This window comes from Zosterops lateralis, assembly GCF_965231275.1.
Source record: "Zosterops lateralis genome assembly, chromosome: 4".
In the NCBI taxonomy this organism is placed as follows: Eukaryota; Metazoa; Chordata; class Aves; order Passeriformes; family Zosteropidae; genus Zosterops; species Zosterops lateralis.
The window spans coordinates 40626549-40654024 of NC_139765.1; the positions used below are offsets into that span (position 1 = coordinate 40626549).

At 38.4% G+C, this 27476-nt stretch overlaps 1 protein-coding gene across 5 annotated transcripts in view; it reads right to left on the bottom strand.

Moving 5' to 3' along the window:
• MSRB3 (methionine sulfoxide reductase B3) overlaps positions 1–27476 on the bottom strand; it is a gene marked incomplete at its 5' end in the record, with an annotated part of 78895 nt that overhangs the window by 17967 nt on the left and 33452 nt on the right. For all 5 annotated transcript variants that reach the window (XM_083860258.1, XM_083860261.1, XM_083860259.1 and 2 more), the window contains 3 exons: positions 14442–14470; positions 24440–24517; positions 26356–26464. In XM_083860258.1, coding sequence (XP_083716384.1) covers positions 14442–14470; positions 24440–24517; positions 26356–26464 — 216 coding nt within the window. The remainder of the gene's footprint in view (positions 1–14441; positions 14471–24439; positions 24518–26355; positions 26465–27476) is intronic.

Here is a 27476-nt window from a genome sequence, read left to right on the forward strand (position 1 = left end):
TTTCTTGTGCTGGTTTATTCACACTGAGCTGATGCCAGAGACATGATGCAGGTAGTGATGGGAGATACCACTTGAACTATTTGCTATGTGGTACTCCTAAAAGAGTACTCTTAAATCTTCTGGGCATGGGGTCAGCGGCTTGTGTGAAGCTGTGAGTAAGAGTAAGTTTCTGCCCCTGCCTGACAGGGCACCCTCAGGCACATGCTCAGGACAGTTCCCCCACCACAAATGTTGCAACATAAGCTTTTTCTGGGACCAGCAGATTCCGAAGCAAGTAGAGGAGTTGTTACTTAAGAGAGACTAATAAAGGCCTTGCTAAATATCAGGTTACTTTCAACGTTTATAAAACTTCAAATTTTCAAAAGCAGAAATCTAACCACATTTATACTATTTTGTGTATTTCCTTGAGAAAACGGTCTAAGTAAAACAGCAAATTAGCTGCACATGGAGAAAAGATCCTTCTAGTGTCTGAAAACATTAGATAAAGAGATGCAGGAGCTTGTGCAAACTGCTGTAGTGCAGGTTTTCTTGGTTTTTTCCTGACTTCTGCAATGTGGTTTGGTTTTTTTGTTTTGTTTGGGTGGTTTTTTGGTTTTTTTTGGGTTTTGTTTTTTTTTTTTTTAATGTGACATTTACAGAATGAATTTGGCATGCTCAGGAAAGGAACACTGCCTTTGTTCATCCCATCAGTCTTTCACTTGTCCAATTGCCACGGCTGTATTAGTAGGAAAAATAGACCTAACGAGGTGTAAAATAATGCTCTACATTCAAAACTAGTGCTGTAGCTCATTTCACTTTAATATTTACTCCAAAAGTAGGCTGCTGAAACCTTGCATAAATAGCGCCAAGTAAGTTTGCGAGGTATTCTAAACTTACTGAAGTAAAGTTGATTAACACCTCATACACACAGTTGTTTATTTGGTTCCCTACTACCAAAACTTCTGCCAGGAGAACACTGCTATGAAGCAAGACAGGAGATACATGTAGGGCAGGCTTCACTGGAAGGATTCATAACAAAACAGCAGTTAGGCAGCAGAAACATCCACACCAAGACAGTAAGCAAATACAGCTAATGTGAAAAAGTGGCTGGAGGTAGAGATTTTAATTTGATTTAATGTTTTTTACACCCTGTGTGTACCACTTCTCACTGTCAGCCCTTCCACTTTGTTTCTTCTAGTCATTAGATTTTTCTTACACTACTTCTTTCTTTCCTTTTTCACTCAAAAAGCCAGCAAACTGGGTGTTTGAGCTTCTCTCAGGCAATGCATGCTTGGGAATGAGAAGTCAAAGAACTGTAGCCTTGATTTGCCCTTGGAAGGAGCTGTACAGACTTTTTTTTACGTTTGAGAGATGAGTTTGTGGCTCCTTCTTAAAGTTGTACAAACACTCTCACCAGAGAAGATAAAATAGAAAATCCTGACAAGGGCTCAGCAGGAAATCTTCCATTTGAAAACGCTGATTTTTAAAGAAAAGGAACATGAAACTTGCTGGAAGCAAACGTTTTCATAGGGGTGGCCTTCACCAAAGATGCACTCAATGCAGAACCATCAGTGGTAACCTGCTACTCAGGAGGTCCCATGGAGATGCATGGGAGGATTCTGTTCTAAACAACTTCAGATCTTCTGTATCCAAAGTGGAGAAGCTTCACAGGACAGACTTAAGGGTCATAGGATGGCTGAAACAATCTATCAGTTCTTTCCCTTCTCTTTCCCCTGCCATCAGTTGTCTTAGTTCTGCTTCTTCCTCACTGTTCACCAGCTCAGGTGCTTATCCATTTGTTGGGAGAAATTTTAATTCATTAACGCAGAAGAAAATTATTCTACTTTTTTCCTGGACTAACAAGTTCAATCAGTTAACTAAGAGGTTAAACAAGCATTGTAGGCAATGTGAGGTGGAAGGTGAGAAAACAGGGCAAGGAGTGCAAGGATGACTTACTGTGATATCCCTGACTGATAAAAACTCTACTGTTAGAATAAACTAGATCTCTGAACTCAGCTTTGACACTACATCTGTGCACTGGTATCACAGAAACATGATTATAAGCTGACCACACAAGCAACAGATTTGTCTAGAAGGCTGCTTGAGGTCAGTGCCTTTATAATTCAAATAAGCCTGTAATCCTTCAGTTTCAAAGATCTCCTCTGTCCCAGAATTACAAAAGGCAAAGTATGTGAATTTAAAACTTAAATTACCTGGGCTATATCTTTGCACAGTGAGTAGGTAGCAGAGGATGCACTTTTGTGGAAAGGGACTGAAATACACTGTACTTTTCATTTCCTGAGCATGGTGTGACGTCTTAAAAAAAAAAAAAAAAAAACAGAAAAGAAAAACTCAAAAGCTACAATATGTCAGTTCCCAATCCTATCTTAGGTATAACAAAGTCTAACCTTTGACACCAAGCTACTCCAGTACTGATCCAACTCTATTCAACAAACTCAGACTTTTTAAAAAATACTTCATAACTCCCCACAAGTACAATCTCTGTTTACTTAAGTTCTGAGTGGTCAAAGGGGATTTAGCAGCATTGCAACAATGGAAGTTGCAGGGACAGAGAAGGACTGGAATGCCAGAGGTTGCTGGGTCTTCCCTCTGTACCTTTCACATCTTCATGAGATTATAACCAAAATAATTTGCATTCTGGCTGCAGGACACTCTTAGCCTTAGAAAAAATATCTGCTTCCAGTTGCCTAGAAGGGAGTGTTCTAAGTCCAAACCTCCACTGAAATGTAAAGGGTGTCTAGTACCCTGATTGATTTACAGTCACACCAAAATTTTTTTATGCACTCTGTAACTTCTTCCAAGCTCCCCAGTAAACTGAGGCATATCCATGGTTTTAAATGCTCATCTGTAATTGATGTGCAATTGATGTAATTGATGTGCAATTGATGTAATTGATGTAATCTTTAAGTGTTCTCAATAAGATTCTTTCATGTAAAGAAACGAAAGAAGTAAAATACTGTCCCAATAGCTGCAGGAAGAGGATGGAGCCAACAGCACTGTCAGTGGCTGACAAATGACTTGGTTCCCATGCCACAAGCAACAGCCCTTAAAGCAGCTCACTGAAAACCCAAACAAGCCTTGCAGCTTCTGGCTCTAAAGCAAGAACTAGAGGACCTGAGGATCTCTGACCCATGTTCCAAAATGGACTTTAAAATGTACTTCCCTCCCCTGCAGGCAGCTTAATGACCTGTACAGGCTGTATCTGACATCAGCTTCAGAGTCTCACTTTCACCCTGATTAAAACTTCTGGGCATGAAACAAGATGGTGCTTCATTTGCACAAGGCACCATCCCATGGAGGAGGTAGAGTAAAGAGGAGGAAGAAGCCTCAGTAGCAAAACTTCCAATGTTCAATCTTTATTTTTCAGTTCAGCACTACTATCACTAGGTGTAATATTTGTTTCACACTACTAATCTTAACACATTTTTTAATCTACACCCTAAGAAATGTTAAGTCTAAAATACTTGCAAAACTATGAATTGTTCTTTAGAAAGGCCTGAAACAAAGTGATCACCCTTTGGAGAGCTGTTTGTGCAATGACTGATCATCTCTATTGTTGGCATTCCCAGGGGTCACAGGGGGGTTCAATTGCATTGTACCAGGGCAGAACAGAAAAGAAAGACTGTCACAGCCGGATGATTGTGCAATCTAGGAAACCAACCTGTGGGTGCCATTTATTAGGCATCCAATTAAACTGGGCCTGAGTTTAAATTGATAGCAAGTTTGGGAATTTGGTTTTAGTTTCTTTCTACATGATAATAATGCCTTAAACCAGAGTCCTTAGGTGTCCTGAAAACTTTCTGAAAAATTCTTAAATTTTGTAAAAGGTTTTGACTGGAAAAGTTAGAGATTTTAGAAAAAAACCCAAACAGCTCAACTGTTTTCCATTCTTCATTTTGCAAGCATATAGTGCAAGTTTTTGAAAGGTTTTCTGTCCTATATCAATGTATGTTAAAGAATCTAAGTGGTACATACCCTGCTCCAGTTCAATACATAGAAAAAAACCAAAATCTTTTCCTTCAGCTTGCCAACTTAAAACAAACTTGCTTGGATACACAAGTCCCCAAACTTGTTTGCATATACAAGTTTAGTCCTCAGATAAAAAATCTTGCCGTTCTAGCTCTCACTACCCCACCCTCTGGGACTAACCTTAGCATCCTCTGTTTGAACATTTTACCACTTTCTACTGTAAGAACATATAGCAAAGACTATGCATCCATCTGAATATGTAAACTGAGTGAGCAGGACAAGCAACAATTTTATATGTAGCTTTGTACTAGCATATCTTTCTCCTCGCCCTGTTTTTTACAATCTATTTTCCTGTGCTCATTTCATGCATCTATTTTTCTTATTTTTTCTTCACTGATCTTTATTAGATAATGTAAATATTCGCATAAGCTTCAATAACTATCAGTTTATTTCCTGAGAGAGTGACATTCTTCACTCTTGCTTTGAATGTTTTTTAAATACCTGCTGTAACTCTAATTCTCTGTCATTCATTAGTTCTAAAACAGACCTGCACAAATAAACCATATCATAGAACTAATGAGATTTGGGTGGTAAGTTTCTGTAAACACAGCCCAAATTAAAGATAGAATGTCTGCATAACTTAGATAGTCTTATTCTTTACATTGCAGTGAAGATGACACTGCATGCCCTTCATCTATTAATCTTCATGAATTCAATGAACACTTTGCCTTATTCTTTCAGCTTCTTTAACAGAGCACCTTTATGTTATTAATTTTGAAGTAACACAGTCCCATCCAAATGTTAAAGCAGAACTGCAGGCTGTATCGCATTTGATTACTTAGGCATTTTAGTATTACTGTCCATGTCCATCTGTGTGACATTTAACCCTGGCACCGGAGAAGACAGTTTATGAAAACAAAACAAAAAAAAAAACAGGCATAGGAGTGAAAGAAATATACTCTTAGTGCTTGTACAAATGATGAGAAACACATTAAAGCTCGATCGTTTTGTGGATAAGTAGGGGTAAGTAGAAACATTCTTAGAGGGAAAATGCCAGGAGAAATCTTGTGAGCTTGAGCTTCTGAAGTTTCCCAATAACTCTTTTTGCTGTGGGAAGACAGGTAGAGGGTGCAGGGATGGACAGAGGCTCTGTACAGTCCATCCCTGTCTTGACCATCTCAAGGCCATGGGGATTTGGATGAAGGTCCATGTCCTCACTCTCACCCAAATACAGTCCAGCTGTGCTCTGGGTGCCATACCAACAGGCACCCAAGTTAAGTTATGACAGAGGTCCCAAACTTGGCCTTGTGTATAGTCTTCACAGGAGGTGGGGAGGTGGTCAGGTACCCTCTCCCTCCTCCCAGAAATAGGAGCCCAGGAAGGGGCATGTCCCACCAGATACTCTAACTGGTGTGTTGCATGTCCTGGCCAGGAGTACATCCTTTGGGAAGAGACCTTCCTGGTGTGAGAAAGCAAGGGGAACACAAAATCTTACATTAATGTATCATTAAATAAATTATTTTTACAGAGACTAGAGCAAGGAAGTTAGGATTACAGTTATGCTACGTATGTTTCTTTTATTTTTTAGGAGTGAGCCTTGCTTTTTGTATGGTCCATACTATGATACCTAGAACCAAAGGACTGAAAGCAGCTGCTGGCATAGATTTCATTGTGCTGAGCTTCAACAGCAAAATGGTGCCTTTTTTAATCATACTGGCACAACAATACAGATACAGGTACGGATGAGATATGTTGTCATTTTGGGGCCAGGAAAGAGTCACACATGCAGATAGTAAAGAAAATAGAATTATTTTAAAAGAGAGCTCCTGTAATTCTGTTCTCCACCAGTTAACAGGGTAAGTGATGACCAGCAAAAATTCAGTTTGCCATAGTCTTAATACTATCATGATCTAAAGTACAGTTCTGACAGTAGTCTTTCAATCAGGTTTCTCATACTATACTTAAGAGCAGGGAGTGCTTTCATTCCAGTGAAACACTGTGTCTTCCTCTCTTGCATTTTAAAGTTCTTTCAAGAACCCTAATGCTCTCAACACAGTACTTTATGCCACAGACTTTTTTATTCACAAGCACATTTTTTTGCCACCCTTCAACCTAAATATGTCTTAATTGGTTTCCAGATATTCTATCAGTGCTGAGCATTGACATTTCAAATCCCACTCCTCTTTGGTTCAGTATTCCTGATACTCCATTTACATCCCTTCTAGTGTGTGTGACAGGGAAAAAAAAATCACTGACTGAAGGGGAGATAATAGTATGGAAGTGAGTATATGAGTACTTTCAAAATCCATAAATCTTAAGGTAAACAATTTTAAAATAAGAATATAAACACAGGAATTCTGTTCTCATGACCACCTCCTTGAAAAGTAAGAGGCAAAAGCAGAATGCCTCTGGTTTTAATTGTTAATTTTTCAAAAATACACCCTTCAGTTTTCATGTCTACATGAAAGCCTTCCTTAGCTTGGTTAGAGCAGTTAACAGAATAAAAGACTTTGACTTTCTAAAAGTTTCTCAATAGTGACTTAAAATAAGCAAAATCTCTTCCTACTACGCTTTTCAAAAATTTCACATGCTTTCTGAAACATGCCAAAGGCCAGTTTAATGTTTGGGCCCTGACTGAAGCTAGACTCAATGATACATTTTTTTATTCATTCTTATTATCCTTAGGCCACATCTCTTTGAGTTACATATTTTTCTTCCTGTCTGTGAACAGATAAACAGTGGTGATGATCAATTTGCAAAACATATTTTATCAGCTTTTTCACATCTGACAATTCTTACTCATAATTCAAGAGAAAGTAATAAAAATGCAGCAGTTTTATGGGGTAACCATTAGTGGAGACACATTAGCAGATTTGGGTTCGTTTAGGAAAGGTAAGATTAAAAAAGGTAAATCAAAATGCATACAGAGAGAAACAGAACTAAAATAGTCACAGCTAAACTCATCTTTCTCATTAATATACGACAAAAGCTCTGAGCATAAGAGGTTTATTGACACTCAGCAGAACTTGGGAGCAGTTGTGTAGTTCTTCTCTTAAATTTATCTTTATCCTACTAAGCCTCCACAGCATCAGCCACAGAAAATTACTTGGGGACCCTATCCATGCATCCCCAACTCCAGGTACATCCATTCCAGTGATAATCTATTACCATCAAAGTTACGTGCCTAACTCTAAAATTGATGGATACTCAAAAAGGTGATTCAGTGTACCCTGAAACGGACTTCTCCAGCAGAAGGGATGAACTCATCTGAGGATGTTCATCTCTTCCATCTGATTTGAGATGAAGCTCAGAGGGCTATGTTAAATAGGTAGCCACAGTTAGTTAAGATGATCCCACTCCCCCGAGATGGTAATAGCTTGTGTAAAATATCCCTCCAAATGAAACGCTACCATTTCTCCACAGACACACAGGGATTGTGTGAAAGCCAGACACAGACATAACCTTAAAAGGGATATTATGCAATAATGAAAACACCACCTTTGCTAAGCTAGTAAAGAAGAGAAAAGATTAGTGCTAAATTAGGTGCTTCAGTTTTATTCACAACAATCAAACACTGTGAATATTGATTCTGTGATCTCAATGGGCACCGTATTTGGATTGAAGTACACAGTCTAAGATTGTTCAGACACCTGGACCATGGCTGATGAAAAGGCTGGGACCACTTTGTAAAGAACAGTAAGTGGGCAAGACAATGATATACAAAACAATAAATGGTAATTCACCTCCCAGTGGAAAGCAAGGTTGCTAAGACTCCTGATCCAACCACACAGGGCTACAGTTCTTTCCTTTCAGAAATGCTTTCAGGCCTTGTAACCAAATTCACCATTGTCTGGCATTAGGCCTGATTGTGATGTCCTTACTTACATAAAACTCAGTGCAAACTGCGTAAAACTGGCAGCATTAGACCTCATCGGTGTTTTGACTTAGGACTTAATTCTAAGCAGATGGCTGCTCACATGTACAGTGGCAGTTCGTTGGTATGACACAAACTTGCCTACTATTACATCTTAAAGGCTGTGGTTGCCACTAAATTAAGTCAACAAAAGACAAGTTAATCTTCTTTGCTTCATACTCAGATCACCACTAAAGATTGTGATGGTGATCACTGAACATTCCAGTTTGATTAAAAGCAGCTTGCATTTTTCCTTTTAGTATTACAAAACCTGAAATCAGTTTTGATAAGAGACTAAAATGTGAAATAGCAAAAGCTGACAGATCTTTCATATGGTTTCTTAATGGTCATAAAATTACAGCACTACATTGATGAAAGAAAAACATTAAATATTTTAATCTTTATTGAATCTTCTGTCATTAATAATTATCATGTAGCTAGTTTGTACAGTCTCTTTTTTTTCCAAATAACAGATTTATTCCAGTTTCAAGTAATATTGTTTTATATCATTCTCATCTTGTACAAACAAGATGCTAAGTTTTTTTTCCTCTAACAAATCCAGAGGGAAGAAATAAAAATACCTTGCCTCTCTTTCTTATTCAAATTCATTACCCCATAAACCATGCTAATCAAAACAGAAGATGTGCTATTTTGGACAACATGCATGCAGCCACAAAAGATACTGTGCTTAATGAAACATTGCCTAAAACCAAAACAGGAAAATGCACGTTATGGTAGTGAGAAAATAATGAGAAAAGAGTGAACACATTGACCATAACGATCCTGTCCTGTTAAATTCATCAAGGCACACAAGCAAAAAACACCCCCATAGTCCTCTGGCTGGTGTGTGGCTGCAGCCTGTCCTGGAGATAAGCTGCTGAAGTCTAAAGAGCCACCTGACACATAGTGTGTGTGTGGGGCCTTCAGCAGGGCACCCACCGAATGCCATGGTCTTGCCCCCTCCTCTTTTCCAGAGGCTGATGAGGCTGGCAGTGTGGTGCTTGTCCCAGTGGCTATATACAGCTCTAGATTTCTTTTGAGCTCAGTTCTGGTCACAGCAGCGCCAAACACCTCCAGATTGTCACAACTGAAATGATGCCAAGTTTTACAAGTGATACAAGAACAGGTGAAAATGAGCTACCACACATCAGCACATAGTTCCCTGGGATGTACCAGTGAGATGTCCCAGCCATCTAATACTTCAAGTCACATCATGGCATGGCCCTGAAACATTCGGCAGACAGTTCAGTTTGCATCTGACTAAATGCTCATCCTGCTGCTGAACAAATATAACTAACAGGCCATGCTCCCCAGCCATTGCATCCCCAACAATCTGCACGAAGAGTTGTTAATGCCAAGAACAAAGCAGCACTGTCAGGTAACGACAAGATAATCTGAGCTGCTGTTCTGTTTTTAGAGTAACTGTCTCCTACCATCTCCCTGTGCCAGCTCATGTACCTTTTCAAGCATCCATGCTGGTGGTGGCCAGAAAGCAGGAAATAATTCGTTAACTTGAAAGAGAACCTTAAGAGGTCATTTAACTCATGGAAAAAGCTCTGGAGCATCACTGTTCTTCAGTATCTCAGTTTATTTTCCCACTTTTACCCATTACAGATTGTGCAAGAGATCTTTTAATACTATTAAATCAAATACTCTGATTGTAGAGTGACTTTTGAATTTGCCAATATGATTTTTTAAGAACACCAGATATTGCTTTTCCTCCCTGTTTCTGAAACTACTTAGCCTTCCTAAGAAGAAATTAAGAACTGCTCTAACACAACCTGAGTGGAGAAGCTGTCATCAATAAAATTTAGGAACTTATTTATTAATCTGTATTTAAATCTTCAATGAGTTAGATCGATGGATGTTTTTACTAAGTAGCTTGGCTGCTTTGTCAATCTAAGGTTTCAGGCAAGTAACATTTCTTTTGTTCTTCCCTGGTAGCAAAGGTCAGTAAAAGTTACTTTTCAAAATGCTTTTTGGTATTCATTTCTCTCTTTCTTAGGCAGAGAGTTCCTTATGCTCTTAATAGTTTTACTTGATGACTTTCATACAACGGGATGTTAACAGGCTAGGGGAAATCAGGGGTGATACTAATGCCTTAAGTTTTATCTTTCATATTTTCCAGACTGTATTTCATTAGTATATAACTCCGAACTTCATGTAAAATGTTAGCAAGTCCTCTTCACAGTTTAGTTAGACAAAAAAGTCCTTTTCCAGCCTGAGAACCAAGGATACCGTTGCAGCTTCAGGCCCAAAATATATAAACAACAGCGAATTGAGGAGAGGAATCTGGGAGGATGGGACTTCACAACCTGAAACTGTAACTGGACAATTAACCCCAGTACGGAAATGGACCACAACTTATAAAAGTGTGAAAACATGTGATCCGTCGTGCATCTTGGGTGTAGCCTTGGCCAGGCTCTTGTATTGCCCAAGGTGTATCCTTTGAAGGCCTTTTTTAATAAATACCTACTTTATTCCTTTAACACTGTCTAGCCTCTGTTCTAGATAGCCTCTCAAGGCATCAATACAGAGAGTTTGCAAAGCCCATTGCAGAACATCTGGAAATGTTGCCAAGAGGAATTTGTGAGAGGAAAACATCTGATCACCCCCAACCTTATAATTTTGTTCATCTGTTCTCTAGCACCTGTGCTGAATCATGTAGCCTTGCAAATTAGTACATTGTAGTGGCCACATTTAAGGAAAAATACCAGTAAACACAAGAGGTGAGAAAGGAAAGGATGGGAACCCTGATGGGGTGGCAGCATTGTGCAGTGCTGAAGACATGGAGATACACTCATTCTGTGGAAACTGCAATGTGCAGAGAGGAGAAATGACCTTCAGAGTCACTGGCTTACACTGCGAGTCCAGACAAGGTGGGCAAAAGAAATTCCAGGAACTGTTGGGGGCTCCTTGACTTGCTTTGTATTTGATTGCTGGGGCAGCAGGAAGCCAAAAAAAGCTCATATGTAGCTGTCCCTCAGGACAGCCTCTAGGTGCATGGCAGCTATTATAGCTTAATTCCTGATACTAATTGGAATGTTTCCTAAGTATTGATGCAAACAGTGACATAAAATCACATACATTATCTTTACATATCATTTGATAGTCAGAAGCAGGGAGACAGAAGAACAAGTTTTGGAGATACGTCTCTTTTTGTGAGAGAAGTGTGAAGCTGGCACAGCAGATGATGGGACACAGCTGAAGGCACTGTGTGTCCTTGGGCACTCTTTTTCTTCAGTGCACAGATATGTTTCTACAGCATGATGCTTCCCTGACTGTCCGTTTTGCACCCTGTGCTCTCTGATTTTCTACATTCCATAGTCTGAGTGACAGGTATACAGAAAAAACTCCACTTGAGCCCTTGCATATTGGTCATGAATTTGTCCTTTCTTTCTAACACAGAAAAAAACTGATTTTTTTTGCCCGTGATTTCACTACTAAGCATTTTAGACACTAACAAAATACTGATAAGAAGAACAAAATTATTTCACATTTGGATTTTCTGTGGTTTACTTTGTTCTTTAACGAATTGGGAGAAAAAAAATTCCTACAACCTTTTTTGCTTTCAAGTACTTTGCTAGAAAAAAATCTATTTTAAGTACCAGTAGAATTCATCATATTATGACAGGAAAGCAAAATTGTTTCATTTATAAGATCTTCTAACAGCATGAAGCTAACCCCATGGTCTCTGAGACAGAAATTCTGCCAGCTATAGATGTATGAAGAATCAACAGAGAAAAAGAAGTTTCTCAGATGGAACTGTTAGTCATGATATGAAAAATGTGTGTCCCCTACAGATGTTATAGTTACTTATATGATAAATCCTGATCATCACTGTAGGAATTTTGCAGCCTTCTTTTAAGTTAATGCTCAAGTTCCAATTAATCTTCTTTTGACAGTGTTTGTCTAATATTTCAGTGTTGAACAACATTTCCAGGGTTACATTTGCAGTGGGCCTACTGGGTACTTTAAAAGTTGTATTTCTGACTTTGTACTTGCTTTAGAAAGACTTCTTTTAATTCTTCAATGCTTCACAAATATTTCTCGGAAAGACAAGTATAATAAGCATTGATAAATGTTTATTAAAGGCATATCTAGACTTGCAAGTTAACTGGAATTAACACTGGGGTTAATCTAGAGCAAGCAATAGCTGTGGAACAACTCCCTGGGAAAAAATATGTATTCTATAATAAAATTACCTCATTCTCAGGTTCAACACTTGGAACTGTTTTGAGTAACATAAGATAAATGAGAACAAAGCATGTTTGTTCCAGTTTGTGGGATCATTACTTTACTTAGGAATGACAGTCTAGGGAATTCAAAATGAAATGAGGGATGTTAAAATACCTTAAGGTGTCTCCAAGAAACTTGAGGTTGCATAAAGACACACTCAGATGCCAGCAAGCCTTTTTAAACCAACACTGCATTGGCACTTTTTAAAGGTCTGTGTAATGCAGAACATGGTGCTACACAAAAGAAGGGAGTTTTTACATCGCCAATGCACCCTGAGTGGACAGGACGCATTCACTCAGTGGGAGGTCTGGGATTATTGTCTGGTTTGGGAAAGTTATAGCAAATGCTTTGGCAGGGAAACAAAACCAGTGATGTTTTATTTGCGTGGTAGATGTTGAGTTGATACAGTCAGTATCTTCACTTCTCCTCTGCTCTTACATATTGGGAACAAAAGAGAATCTTAGAGCCCTTGTGCCATCTGACGGTCATAAACAGCTTCTTGGTGAAGAAATGAGTGCTCTCCCTATAAAGAGAAGACAGCTGTACCTCTCACAATGATAAGGAGGTTTTCAGCCTTGGTATTGCTTGGTTTTAACATCTACCCTTGATTGTTAGCTGAAATCTGTTCCAAAAGACACAGTACTGATGAGACCGAGGCACTAAACCTTAGTAATTCCCAGTAATTCCAAGTACAGTGTTTGAGGCAAAGATTAAAATGGGACCAGGAGCCCAGGGCAGAAAGGCCTGATGACATGTACTGAGCAGGCTGCATTGCTACACCACAGCTGCAATAGTGTCAAACTTTTACCACTACCTTAGGAACAGCCATGGCCCTGCGTTTGCTGCCAAGGGAGTGGCAGGCAGAATAGTGTACCTAACAGGAGCACTGCTTCAAAAGAGAGTCAGAAAACTACTTAAGCCACCAAGGAAATTGAAGCACTGCAGAGAGCATTTTCCCTTCAACAGAAAAGCAGACATGTGACATTCTGCTCCACACCCTAGTTTTGCTGACTGCATCAAAATAAAGGGGATAATGGCAGAAAATGTGTGAAGCTATCCCCCATGCAATCCCTCTGTGTTTTGTAAAGACCCAAAAATCAATCTTAGCATAGAGTTTATTCAAGAAATATTTAAAGCAAGTAACTTCAAACTCACAGACTAAAATCATAATAGAAGCAAGATGATGCAAATATACAAGATGTAGGCATTGGCTATTTAAAAGCTTCCTGCTATAGATTCCACTCCCATATAGTTTCAAAGATAAAATCTAATGTGGAAAGGAAAAGTAGTGTAATGCCTCACATTTCAAACCTGAATCATGCTGTAACTTGGATAAAAGGAAACGTGCTATTCCATAAACCCCTGATTAATATATACTGTAAAATTCGTAACATTATAAGCAATTATAATCACTGCATTAAGCAAACTATATAGAAGGTAACATTGGCCTAAAACCAAAATTCCCATGATAATATCAGGTTTCCTGTTTAAAACAGACTTTTTCATCTTAACAAAAAATGTACTTTGAATTACCTTTTCAGGCAATGGACATTTCACCTAGCTTCAGGACAATAGCCTATTCTTAATTTATTATTGTTTAACTTTAAGGAACACCTAGGAGTAGTTAACTGAATAAGTAACAGTCTGATATTAGGATATCTGTTTTTTCCTCCAACTGCTCCCCTGTTTGCTGTCCTGTGTTTTTTGTCTTGTTAGATAAACATTAACCTGTTAGACTGACCTTCACTTCCCTCCCAATCCCTATAACACATTACAATTCTTTAAAAAGACATCTTGGGAAAGACTGCCTTTCGGTAATCCTCCTCAGCTGAGCTCTACAGACTGGTCTGGCATGCATTGTGTACCTGCATCTGTCACGAAAATTTGATGACAAATCATGTGTTTCTTGACAGACAGGCTGCACTGACTTCAAATTCCCACTAAATGTTTTTGTCCACCAGGAAGAAAAACACTCCTCTATTGCAGTGATTATTTTCAAACTTCAATGCTCGATTTGCTTTAGTCTGTATTATCATTTATTTGTATAATAATTTTTCTGGATCAATTAAAACCTGTTGCAAGATACATCTTCCCAATCATCTTTTGGGAAAATGTAAAGAGACTGGAACTAATGAAAGGAATGAAAGCAAATGTTTCACAGTAACAATGCAGTTTTCAGAGGGTGAGAAATGAGAATCCTTTTTAAGGCTGACCTACCCCAGTTTGTTTAAAACTAAACTGAACTTGAACTGATAAACTACTCTTTTGAGATTAACCTGAATAGTGTACATTCAGTAAAACACTGTAAATGTAAACATACCTGAATTGGAGTCAAACTTTGTTTCTGACCTGAAAAAGAAAATAAAAAGATCGTAAGTTACAAGAACTGCTTTATGCCATAAAAGCCATTTGTCAGACTGATCCCTCCAGCAAATGCCATCTTTAACCAGACTAACTCTGTACATTAACATTTAATGCATTTGAAGGCATGTGAACCCAAATAATAACCATTATCTTTAATATTTTACTGTTTTCTATGCTGTAGAGTTACAAAGAAGATATTTTAGAAGACAAATCACAAAATGAAGAAAATAAAATATAAATTTAAACCAGGATTAAATCATATACTGTGGTGAATCATCGCATACAGTTGCCCATATGAATGAAATAGTTTTCATTCATTTTAATTTTTGAAAAGTCATTAAGAGGATTTAATTCATTCATGAATGTTTCCAATCTATTTTTGAAGCAGATACCGTTTCATTGATGTCATATGTATTGTATCCAATGAGCTGCACTTAATTGTGAAACATCCTAGGAGGCTTTCGTTAGTGTGTGTCTTCAATTTACTCATTCTGCACACAGGAGTAAGTGGTTTGGTTTCCTTAAATGTGGAAAGTGGGGGCTGGGAGAGAGGAAGGGAGCCAGACCTAAATTTTAACTTGTTTTAAAGTCTTTGCAAAAAGACAATGATGTGTGCATTATGCATCATTAGCTTTGGTCGTGCACTGCAGATTTTTCTCTCCCTAACAAGTAGTGTTTTCTTCTAAGGCCTTAGCACTTAGCAAATGAACCCTATAACCTGTATATTTAATAAAAGGAAGAAAAAATTAGCTCTTGTGGGAACATCATGTTTCAGATATCGGTTAATAATACTTGTAAATGTAGAAGCCTTTGAAGGTCTCAATTCAACTGTGGGAAAACTTAACTTGGGTAATTACTCAAGATGCTGCTGATATGCTGTCAAGCAGAATTAACCCTATGACTAGGGCTATCTACACAATCTGCTACAAGACAGCATTGTCTATATTGAGCTCTCAAACCAATTAACAGGCATGTTCCAATCAGATTTATATCACCCACTAACAATCAGTTGTACACATGGTCATTGCTGTCACAGCAGGACGCAAGGTCTGACCAGCAGGAGATCTGTTAAAGCATGTTACGTTGGCAGCAAAATGCATTTCCCCAGAAATTCTAAGGAGGAAGTACAATGTTGGATCCTTTTACATTGCATCAAGGAAAGGATGTATTTTGGGAAGTTACAGTTCTTTTTCAGAAACAAATGGGTGAAGCTCAAAAACTAATTGCAGATTTTATTTTCAACTTTTATTTTATAAGTTTCTACATGCCATTACATGGAGATGTCTTTTACATGCACTCTACATTTTTATATAACCCGCACTGTAATTGTATACCAAATATCTATGCTACAGCAAATAAATATAAAATCAATCATAATTTTAAAAATTAACAGGTTCACACTATTAAAGCCATTAGAAAGGAAACAACTCTCTTCTCCCATTCTGCTCATTCTGCACCTTCCTCCAGTGCTCACAATATTTTGCCTTAAATATAACTTTCAGGAGATGAAAAGGTGAAAGGGAAAAGGCATATCTTCATAATTAATATTTTTAAAGTAGCAGCAAAAGCACTGAACAAAGAAAGCATGTTGCTGACATGCCTTCACAAATATCAGCACCAGTAACTGCCCAGGGCGCCAGCCCATGCTCAGTTTGGCAGTATAATTCAATTAGCATTTACACCAGCAGGATGAAGTCCCCACCCTGTGAAATGTAGTAACCTGGGGGAAATTCCACTGAGTTACAATTAAAGCCACTTAGTCAGTGTTTTATTTACGATATTCTCCTCAAGCTGTTGCATACCTGCTTACAGTTTTCTGTCTTGCTCATCACTGTATCTGCAACACCTACATAGTCGCAACATATAAATCTTACCCTCAGCATCTGTTTATCTTCATAATCAACTTCTTGTTGCCTAAATTCTAGATACTCCCTATTAGTTGGTCAAACAGAGCTCTTGCTTCTCAGCCTGAATGGCTTGTTATGGACATATGCACTGCAACTTGTGGCTTCAACAAACGGGCCCAGGGGCCAAGGTGGCAGAGCGCGCATGGGGAGGAGGGTCACAAGGGTCACTGGGCACTGTAATGAGTACCAAAGCTCCAAACAGTTATAAATTACTGGACAACACATCAGAAAACTGATATGGGGATGATAAATGAATTGAACTTTGTCTGGCAACAGCAGAATAGCTATGAAAGAAAACACAACATGGGAGGTAGTACTAGGAGCCATCAGGAGCAGAAGGGTCACCTACGTTATGGTCACCATTTCCCCTTGGGAAAACAATGTAAAATTTAGGACACAGTGTTACAGAAACTGTTAGAAATCTTAGTAAGGCAGAGAAGAGTGGAGGAAAATAATGAAGCATCTTTGGCATTGTAAATAAGCAACAAGTGGCAGATGTGAGAGAAGCACTCTGCAAGAACACAAAGTCACCTTGGCTAATTGAAGGAATGACAAAGCTTATAGCAACTTTAATGGAAGCATTTTTCCCTTCTTCCAGGATTTTTATCTGCTTCTCAACAGCACGTTAGACAAAAGTGTCAGAAATTAATTGCACATAGGTGTTAAAAATGCTCAACTAAAATATGGTCATTAAATAGGATAAAATTAAATACTGAAATTCCATTCCAAAGGGATGTTCTGCTACACACAAAAATATTCACTCTGACTCCTTTATACTTTTAAAACTACATTAACTAGGAGCAAAAAACTCCTCAGTACATTGTTTGTTATCATAATACATAATGTGATATCCAACCTAAGCATTCTACCAGAGAAGATGTGCCTTACAGAGCCAGGTCTTGATTGTACAAATTGTCTTTTATCATTTATCACACCAAGAGGGGAACACCCCAACACCACGCCCCACCCTCCCACCCCCAAATGAACAGATAATAGCTTTCTGTATATTTTCTCTACTTCTCTCTCCCATATAGGAGTATTCTGAAAGCCAGGTAATCATTCATAAATATCTTTGGAAAGGAGTCTATGTGCATAAAGGGAACAAGAGGGTATTTATAAAGTGCTTTCATTTCCAACTTCGATATGGCTCAAATACACAAAACATGTAGCAATACAAATGTCAGGTAGGCTAAGGTACCAACACACCATATGCTAGGATATAGTGAGCTACTGGAAAGATTTACCCAAGCACAAGCTTCTGCAATACTTGTAAAGATCCCAGGAGTAATTAAGTCAAACACAGAATATATGATGGTCATTTTATAAGACATCATATACTAGATCTTCAGACTGCCAAGTACTAAGAAAGAGAGAGAAATGGAGTAACGATAATCATCATATGTTCCTATAGTCTGAATTTTAAACTACTGCCTTCCTAAGTATGACTGAACTGCAGTTATTCAGTGCCACATATTACAGTGTCAAGACACACTACAGCAGATCTGCTGCCTGCTGAGGAAGCAGGCCTTTGTCAAAGAGAGAGGAAAGAGGACTTACTGCAGAACCTCTGCTGTTGTGTTACAACTGCCTTTCCTTTTACCTTTCATGATGAAATATTTAACAGGTTTGTGTAGGTTTTGTTGAGGGAACATCGGGAACAGCCTTTGGAAGACCAACAGCTCTCTCAGAAAGTACTCTGCAGTTCTGATCCTTGCATTTTAACATGCAAGAAGTAATTTATTGCTCTTGCTTTATTAGGCCTTTGCATTGGCAGCTCTTCCTTTGCAAGGCTGTGCTTCAAGGGTGTTAAACAGAACATTGGTGGGGCAGACATTCAATATACTACTTCTCTCTCAAAAGGACTTTGATAGAATAAACATCTGTTACAGTCATAAAGATGATGCATCTTTGGTACATCTTCATTTTCAAAGAATTTTATTCCATATTGGCATGGGCATTTTGAAGAAGAGATGATGGTCTAGCAGGCTGTTGATGCAGTCCAAGCCAACCCATGTCCTGGTCCAGGTGACTGAGCAGAATACAATCAATCCTCTCTGATTGCCTCCCAGTGGTCCAGAAAATACCTAGATGCAGTATCAGTCTTCCTGCTACAGCATTGCTAGCAAGGCCAAGACAGTAATGCTCAGGTGTGAACACATCCCTGGACACTGCACTGGTCCTTATCATGCTGATGAGAACCCTAGACAGGACCTAGGCAAACTGCAGGGGAGGGTCGGGCCAGGGACCATTCCCTGAAAGTAGAATGAACCAGGCCACTCTGTTTCAAAGTAGAGGAATTGATGCTAAAAATACAAGCCATATCTTGTCATATGCCTTTTGGGCTAGAGAACAGACTTTTGTCCATTTTATTTTTAAGTATAGACACACAGAATCCTTCTGAAAATGCAAACCATTACCTGGAAAACGGTCACTGATGATACTAATGAGGTGAAACTCCAAATAGCTTCTGGAAGCTTCTGAAAGTCAAGCTTCCAGAAAGAAAAATGCAGCAGTATGCCAATATAAAAATTAATATCTGATGTAACTACTTAGGAATTTATAAAACCTGCAATTTGAGAAGTCCCCAAGTTCTAAGAATCAAGCAGAAAAAGCAAAGCTGGGCTTGTTGCTGCTTTGTGGCCAGGGGACAGATCTTGTGGTGTCTCAGGCAGGAAAATTACTCACAGATACTTCCCAGAGCTGGACATCCCTAATGCCTGTCTCTCTTCACCCCTCATGTGGCTTCTCTCTGCTATAATACAATAATATATATTATTTGCAATAATATTATCTGCCATAATCTAGTAATGTAGTTGAACTTTTGTTCAGGTCTCCCCTCAAAGAGAGCTTGAATATTTTCTCTCTCCTGGTTTTCCTATTGCTTTAAGGACTTAATATCTTTGAAGTTTAATAACTGCTTCCCTGAAAAAAATTGGCTGAAATTGGCAAATAGACTAAATGATACAGTTTTAGTATTACAAAAGTATTGACATGGAGTCAGCATTACACTGTACTAGTTCCTTAATAAGCCTGGTTAAAGAAAAAAAATTACTATTGACAGATGATGTGATAATTTCTGTTCTGCATATTGATGAAAAGCCAAATTCAAAATTAGCATTTTAACATCAGAGAATTATTTAGGTTGGACATTTAAGATCATCGAGTCCAACCATTAATCAAGCACTGCCAAGTCCACCACTAAACTGTGTTTCTAAGTGACAAATCTACAAGTCTTTTATATATCTCCAGTGATGGTGAAGAGTAGTCTCTGGGTGAGTTATGTCCAGAGAGACAGAATCTCTTAAATGTGAGAACTATAAACAAAAAAATAGAGAAATATGTACCTTCTGTAGTCATAATCCATAACAGCCCACCCTACCCAGTTTTTACTCGAGGTACATACATACACGTAGTAAAACATAAAGTAGGTTAAAACTGAAAGCTGAAAATTACTTCTTCCAAGCAGAGTGACTGATGAACAGCCAATATAAAGCAGTGTAAATTTCAAACAAGGGGAAAAAATGTATCAGACTTAAAAGTTTACAAAGAATATGTTGTACTTTTACACTGAAAACAGCAATGAAATTCATACTAGAATCAGTATCTATACAAGGATGGTAGAATCAGAATCTATAAAGGGATCATCTCCTCCACTCAGCACTGGTGAGGCTGCATCGCCAGTTTTAGGCCCTTCCCAAAAAAGGACACTGAGGTCTCTGGAGTGTGTCCAGAGAAGAATAAGGATGCTGGTGAAGGATCTGGAGCACAGAAATGATGCTCAGGGAAGACTCTATCACTCTCTACAATTATTTGAAAGAAGGGTGCAGCCAGGTGGGTGTTGAGCTCTTCTTCCAAGTAACAAGCAACAGAATGAGAGGAAATGGCTTCAAGTTGTACCAAAGGAGGTTTAGATTTGACATCAGTAAAATTTCTTCATGGAAAGCATTGTCAAGACTGCCCAGGGAAGTGTTTGCATCACCATGCCAGAAAGTATTTTAAAGATATGCAGATGTGGCACTTGGAAACATAGTTTAGTGGTGGGCTTGGCAGTGTTGGGTGAACAGTTGGACCCAATGATCTTAAAAGTTTTTTCCAACATAGACAATTTGTTGATTCCTACACTGGTGAGGACCAACTTATTTCAAACAAATATTATTAAGTAGAAGCTGCTGAGTTTGACAGTCTTTTAAGGAAACTAAGAGACAGTGAAGACAGATTAAGTTGCTCAAGTAGTTCTCTTGGATCTTAATAGAGAAACCATATTATTGATGTCATATGGTCTCTCCTAGACAGATAACCAGTGCTGATTTTTCATATGCCTTCCTCAAAGAATATAAAGATCATTAAGAAAGCTTAGAGACCATTCATTAAGCACGCAGCACTGGTGCAAGGAAATTCCTTGTAGCCCAATGACTGAAAACCTTCCTTGTCTTGTGAAGGAAAGAGTGGTATACTTTGTTAATGGTACAATAACATTGCCCAGCCACTCTTTCATTTTCTCTTGATTGGATGTCTGAGAGATGTTGAGAAGACCTGACACAGCTGAACAAAAATCAAATTAAAACATAACATGGATAAGGCTGTTGCTATATCTGCTAGTACATGTTCAGAAGAATGAAGAGTGTTGGCCAACACCATTACCAAGAATTCCTTCCAGGAAGCAAAAAAGGCAGCCGTGGGTGTTTTATGAAGACTTGGTAATTTAGTCCTTGGCCCTAAAAATTGGAAACTGACAAAACAATAATATTTCTTTTTTTAAAGGAAATCATTCTCCCAGGCTTCCCAGTTCCCATCTATACCACATCTTTCTCACAGTCCTACATATGGTAAAGGACATGACCATGGTTTATTAAATATGGAATAGATTCTCTCCTATGGCAGTAGCACGAGTCATGGATTTCACTCAGGTCCATTTTAACTTCCTGTTTCCATGGCTGTGGACAGAACAGTATTTTTGCATAATGTATAAGAAAATGCCTTGAAAAATTAAAGTAGGCACAACCTTGCAAATACATTTGGCCCTTAGAAAACACTGAAGATTTGGGTGGCATAGGTGGCTCTTTGTGAACTGATACAGAAAAACACAACCTTGCTGTGGAGACTGTGCAGCCATGATAAACATGACCAAAAAAAAAATTAACATAAATGGCTATGGTTGATAAGTATAAGGACTTTATCTTTGGCTTAATAGTTTTCTATCATATCCAAGTTCTGCATTGAGACATGCTCCAGCCACACCAGGTGAGGTCCAGTGAAGAGAAAGCCATGAGAAAAAAAACCCTAGGGAAAGGTGGGGGTAGCAGGGCTTCTTCTTTTAGCATAAATCTACAGCTAGATTGGAGTAAGTGTAACACAAAAGAGCTTAAGGACTAGCTTGCAGAAAAGGAGTTTCTTGAGATTAGTTTATTGGCTCTCTCGTTTATTACTTTCTTTAGGCAGCTGTACTGGGATGTAGGAGACTGCCTGGCATGAACGTTCAGAGAAGGAATAATAAGATTCAATAGCATGATTATGCATTTTATGTGTGAGGCACCTTTGATTGTGGAAAAAGTTAAAGCATGTCCTCCATAAAGCTTAGGAGGTTTCTCATAACACTGGCACAAGTAGGTAGATGAAGAGATGTGACATTCCTAATTGTTTCTTTTATCTTCTATGTGAGAGAGTCAAAGTTCTGTTTTAGAGACTTACCAAAAAACAGGTCTTTCATCTGGAGTGTAAAATTCATGTGTTCCCTGACCTTGTGTGTCACATGGTAATGAAACAACGTAAATCAGAAATCTTAAAAGTTGAAGTTTGTTAATATTACTGCTGAAGCTCCAGTCTCTTTCCTAGTTAAACTGACAGGTCCATAGTCCAAATATATATATTTACAGATTACAAGGACATAAGGACAAAAAAATTAATGGACATCAATGAGAAACAAATGTAAATGCAAGTTTCAGATGACTACTTGTAAATTAGAAAAAAAAAAAAAATCTCATGCTACCACAAAAATTACTTACATTTTAAATGGGGCAAGAGACTTTCTTTGTATTGTACTCCCATCTTACTCCTAAGGAAATACTTCAGTGATTTATGTTCTATGGGGAAAATGCAGTAAAAAGCATACATTTTGCATTCTCTTATCTATGTTTCCTTCTCACTTTTTTTTAGCTATCTGGGCTAAATCAGCAACCAAGATTCAGAAATCTATCTTCCCTGACTGAGGAAGACATAATCTACTGATACTTTGAGGTCATTAAACAAAAGAAGATGGATTCCTACTGGCTTCTGCATTTTTTCCCACTGTTGCCAGCCACTTCAAGAACAACTGGCTGAATTAGATGTAGGCCAGAGGTAGCAAGACCTCACAAGGCAACACAAAGACTTTGGGGAGACTGAGTTGAGGCCAGTCAAATCTTAGGACACAGTAGGTCAGGTGTTTTCTTCAGGTGCCCACTGGCCTGGGAATTATTAAAATTAAAAAATAATTTCCCTCTTTCCCTCTCTTCTCCCTTAAAATCCACAGCAGTCTCAAAGAGAGTCTGAAATCAGAGACATTTCCATATAGCTCATTTTACAAAGAGAAATCCAACTCATTAACTCAAGACTATGCCAGAGCATACTGTGCACTTGAGATAATCACAAGTAAGTCTCATATTGCATTTTTTTCCCATCGTAAAACTATTTTGAAGCAACTGGAAACTAGTTCATGTTCATTTATGTATACTACTGTTGTCCAAAATTCACCCCACAAAAAAAAAAAACAAACCTACCCTTTCTCCATCAGATGATAGAAAAGAAGCCAGTCTTGAAGGTAGAAGGTGAAATTCTGACTCCATTGTACTCATTTGCTAAATATGAATTTTCTTCAACAGAGCCAGGATCTCCCCCCAAAAGATTTAGCTATAGTAAGCAGTGGAATGTCTAAGCGGCAGAGTAGAAAAACAGGTCATGGAGACTTTGAATCCCCACTTTGCACCCTCAAGCCAAGGACTGTAGTAACAGATGACATGAGTCTACTGTCTTGACTATGTCTGTAACTATCAGATTTTCAACCCAAAAGATTCACATTATTACCAGTTTCTGCAGGTAATCCTTCTAACAGAAGAATCAAACATTACAGAGATGAGGTGCTTCTTTTATTTTCCAGACAGTCTCTTGTGGACAACTATCACTAATCACATATCTGGTGATTCTAGAGCTACATCGACTGTATTTTCCTTTCACCTATTACTGACACAGTATTCTATACTATTAATGCTATCCTGGCCATCCTACTTCATGCTCTTGTAAAGGTACCTCTTCAAGTGAGAGGGACTGAGTTAGGGGGAACTGAGGGGGAAAAAAAAAAAAAAATAAATCCTTAATCACAATGAACACAAACCACCAGAAATAAGAAAAAGCATATAAACAACAACTGAATCTGTGCAGAACAATGCAGTGATCAAGGGAATTCAATCAGCACTGCTTCTAGCATCAAATTTAAAGCCATAATTCCCACAGTACTTCTAAAGAGTATTTTTAAACCAGCTCTCCATGTGGGTTAATTGGGATGAATGGAAATACAGTAAGTAATGCAATTTTCCTCAGTTTTGTTTTCTTAACTGCTTGAATTCTAAAAAAAAGCATCTATGCATCATCAGCTAAAATGCTGTATGTAAAATTCAGCATTGCCACCTGGTATCTCTTAAAGCTACCTGTAAATAATTCCAACAGTCAAACCTCAGTATCTGTTGACACAGTGAAAGACTGTTACAATTCCTTGGCATAGCTGCATATAGAAAAAAAAATTAAATTACAATTTTTTTTCTTGTCATATTTCCTTTTTTACCTGAGTGTTATATTCCTATCTTATTTATCCTAATTTTTCATATTTACTATAAGACTAATTTTACTACAACATTATTTACATTGCTTCTCTTCTATTCCTTAAAAGGTTGAATGATTTCACCATTCTGTGATTCTATGAAATGACTTTATACAATTATATATTAAATATATACAAGATTACACACAACCTAAGAGACAGAAATCTCAAAAACTATATTTAGCACATTTTACTCACTTGAACAAAGGAGTTCCACAAACAACACATTTGTATATTCCTGGAGCTTTATGGTGTGTGTACTCCCCCTCAAAGGCACTGGGAAAACAATAACACTACATTTTAAAATTAAATAAAGGTATCTGGGGCTTTCTTAATTATTAAAGTAGCTGAGTCTTTAGAAAAATGCTATAGAAGAACCCTACAATTTCTAAGTTAGCGGTTGTTTTAAATTAAAGGAAGCAAATAAAGCAGGCACAGGAAAAGGGGAGTGTCCTTATTAGTGAGCCTCTGATGTTATGCATCATGCAAAAGGAAGCAAATTGTCACACAGTTCAAAGGCTGGAACAACAGCAAAAAAAAAAAAAAAAAAAAAAACCAAAAAAAACGGGGTTAAACAGGAGTCTTCCCCAATCTGTCAAGTGAAATATCAAGTTTTTGTAAGCATGGATTGTTTGGCATGTAGCTCAACCTGCCGCACCTCGCTGTACCCACCATGTCTTGCCGTGTGCAGGCCCGGCGGCCGCAGTGGAGCGAGGTGTGAGGCCGCCGGGGTGCTGCAGAACCATGGCACTGGGTCAGGCCAACACCGGCTGCCCCAGCAGCACAGACATTGCAGCTGAAAATTAAATAATTGGTCCAGGATTTCAAGCTGTGCACGCCTTATATTTTCAGTTGAAAAGCAATATTCCAGCTTTAAGGGAATATTTTTCTAAGTTAACAATCTAAAAGGCTAGGAGGTCATTCACCTAATACGAATCAGCTGCGCTAGCCCAACAAAAAGCCTATGTGCTCAGCAGCTTGTTTTTATTATCCTTTCACCCTTTTTATGAGGTCCAATTTTTTTTTATAAACAGGATTTTTAAGAATGACCTAATCTCCGATTGTTTGTGTGCATTAAATCACGTTGTTGGTCCCATACACAAGAGCGTGGAGGGCTGGGGGAAGGCGAGACAGGCCTCCCAGCAAAGGCCACTGTCCCCGCGCCCCACCAGGGCTGCAGCAGGATGGAGAGGGCTGGGGCAGAGAGGGGACTGTCCTCTCCAGCCTCTCTGGCACATTCAGTCACCAAATTCAACACTGTCAGGAAGAGGTTTGCCTATTAACCAGGACCTCACGTGCAGCAGGGAGCCCTTTCAGCTCATGAATGAAAACAAGCAGTTACATCATTAGTACTTTTAGAGCAGAGGTAATGCCACGGCCTTACGCCAAGCTCAGTGGTATAAATTAGACAATAAAAAATGGCTGGGCCTTGGCAAGTTACCTTTGGCTGGAATCAGCTGAGAGAGAGACTTTATTCACTAAAAACAATCTTGGAAGCCAGTCCTTTTTTTCCCTCCAGGACTTGAAGCTGGGTTCCAGCGACTAAAGCCATGTGAGGGCAGTTATTGAAAATTTTTGACATTCCAACCACAAATGAGCCAATAAATACCTTCTCCACATGTGCTTCAAAAAGAAATTGGAGTGGGGTGGAAAAGAACTAAATTATGCTACCTTCTTTCTGCAGCCAAAATGTCTATACTTACAATGGCCACCTTCAAAACTCCAGCCTCCTGGCACAGGGCCATTTCCCTCGTGGTTCTGCTTACTGCAATGTCTTCCAAAAAAAGTGTACCTAAACCACTATTACTTCCACACGTTTTGTTGTAAACTAAAAACAGACTCTAAATATGAGCCTGGTGACTTTATAAGACATGCAGTGTTCATTAAAGGAAAAAGTCACACAAGACCCTTGGCCCTGGCCTCCCTGTTGCAGATGCTTGTCTTTGCAGTAGTGTTAATTTGTAGGGGTTAGTAAACAAGTGCAAAAATCCTGGAGGTAAAAAAAAAACAACCAACAAAACTTGGTAGGGAAGGTGAGGAAACAGCAGTAAGAGGAGGGGTGGAAAGAAAGATGTCTCTGTTTTTAGATCTGAGTTTCCTTCATCTTGCCTTACCTTTCAGTCCCCTTCTCCTGAGTGACATGGTACTGCAGGGGTGTCAGCCGCTTCCTCAGCTCCTCCTGGGAAAAGACCACCTTACAATCCTTTTTATCCCTACATGACCCTGCAAAAGGAGAGGATATGGAAGAAAGAGCCTTTTTAGCTTAAATCCTGAATAATTGTTTTGGCAGACAGCCACAGTATAGCTTCTGCATTCACTTGTCAATGACCAGACTGGTCCCTAATGCACAAAGAATGGCTCAGCTGAACTGCAGCTGATTATTTCTTCAAATATAAGTATAGAAAAGAATTTTTATAGTGAGCCAGGTGATTCCACTGGAGCAGTGACAACGTGCTATAGCCAAAGCCCTTTGGTGTGTTATACACTAAATTGTTGCGCACACAATCATTCACAAGAAAGTAACATTTTTCAACCATTAAAAAAAATCTGCAAAAATCTCAACTACAGCTGAAACATTCTTTACAAGACATCTATATTGAAGACTTACGGTAATAGGCATATGATGTTTAGCCACAACATCTGGCAATTTCAGTACCCTTTAAAGTACCTGAAAAACAAGTCTAACCCTCAGAATTACAGTAAGGTTGATTTAACTTCTAGTTGCATCCTCATCCTTTTTAACAGTAGCCTTTTCCTTTTTTACTGTTAAAGTACTAGAATAGGAGTCCTAAGGTGTAAGTAATTTCTGTACAAAGTAACAAAGCTGTACAAAGTTCAACAATAAACTTGTTGTAAAATTTGTTGCAAAGGAGGGTTGCTGTTGAAATTACCCTCCTCTGAAAATCTAAACTTAACTTAGTTCAGACAGAAAATCCAAGGAGTACATAAAGATTACTGTAAAAAATTGACATTTCTATCGTGCAAAAATTCACATTGGGAAAGCAAAAAAAAAAAAGAAAAAAAAAAAAAAAGTTGTTACTTTTGGGAATGAAAATTCCCAAAGTAGTAACATAAACTGCAAAATATTCAGGTAACTTTGATAATCATTGGCAAAAATTAGCTGACAAAATATGGCAGGGAAAAAGCACACTAATTATGACAGTAATTAAAATATGGTACAATAAAAAATAAACACTCCCAACAAAAATATTTTTTGCTAGCAATGTATATACAC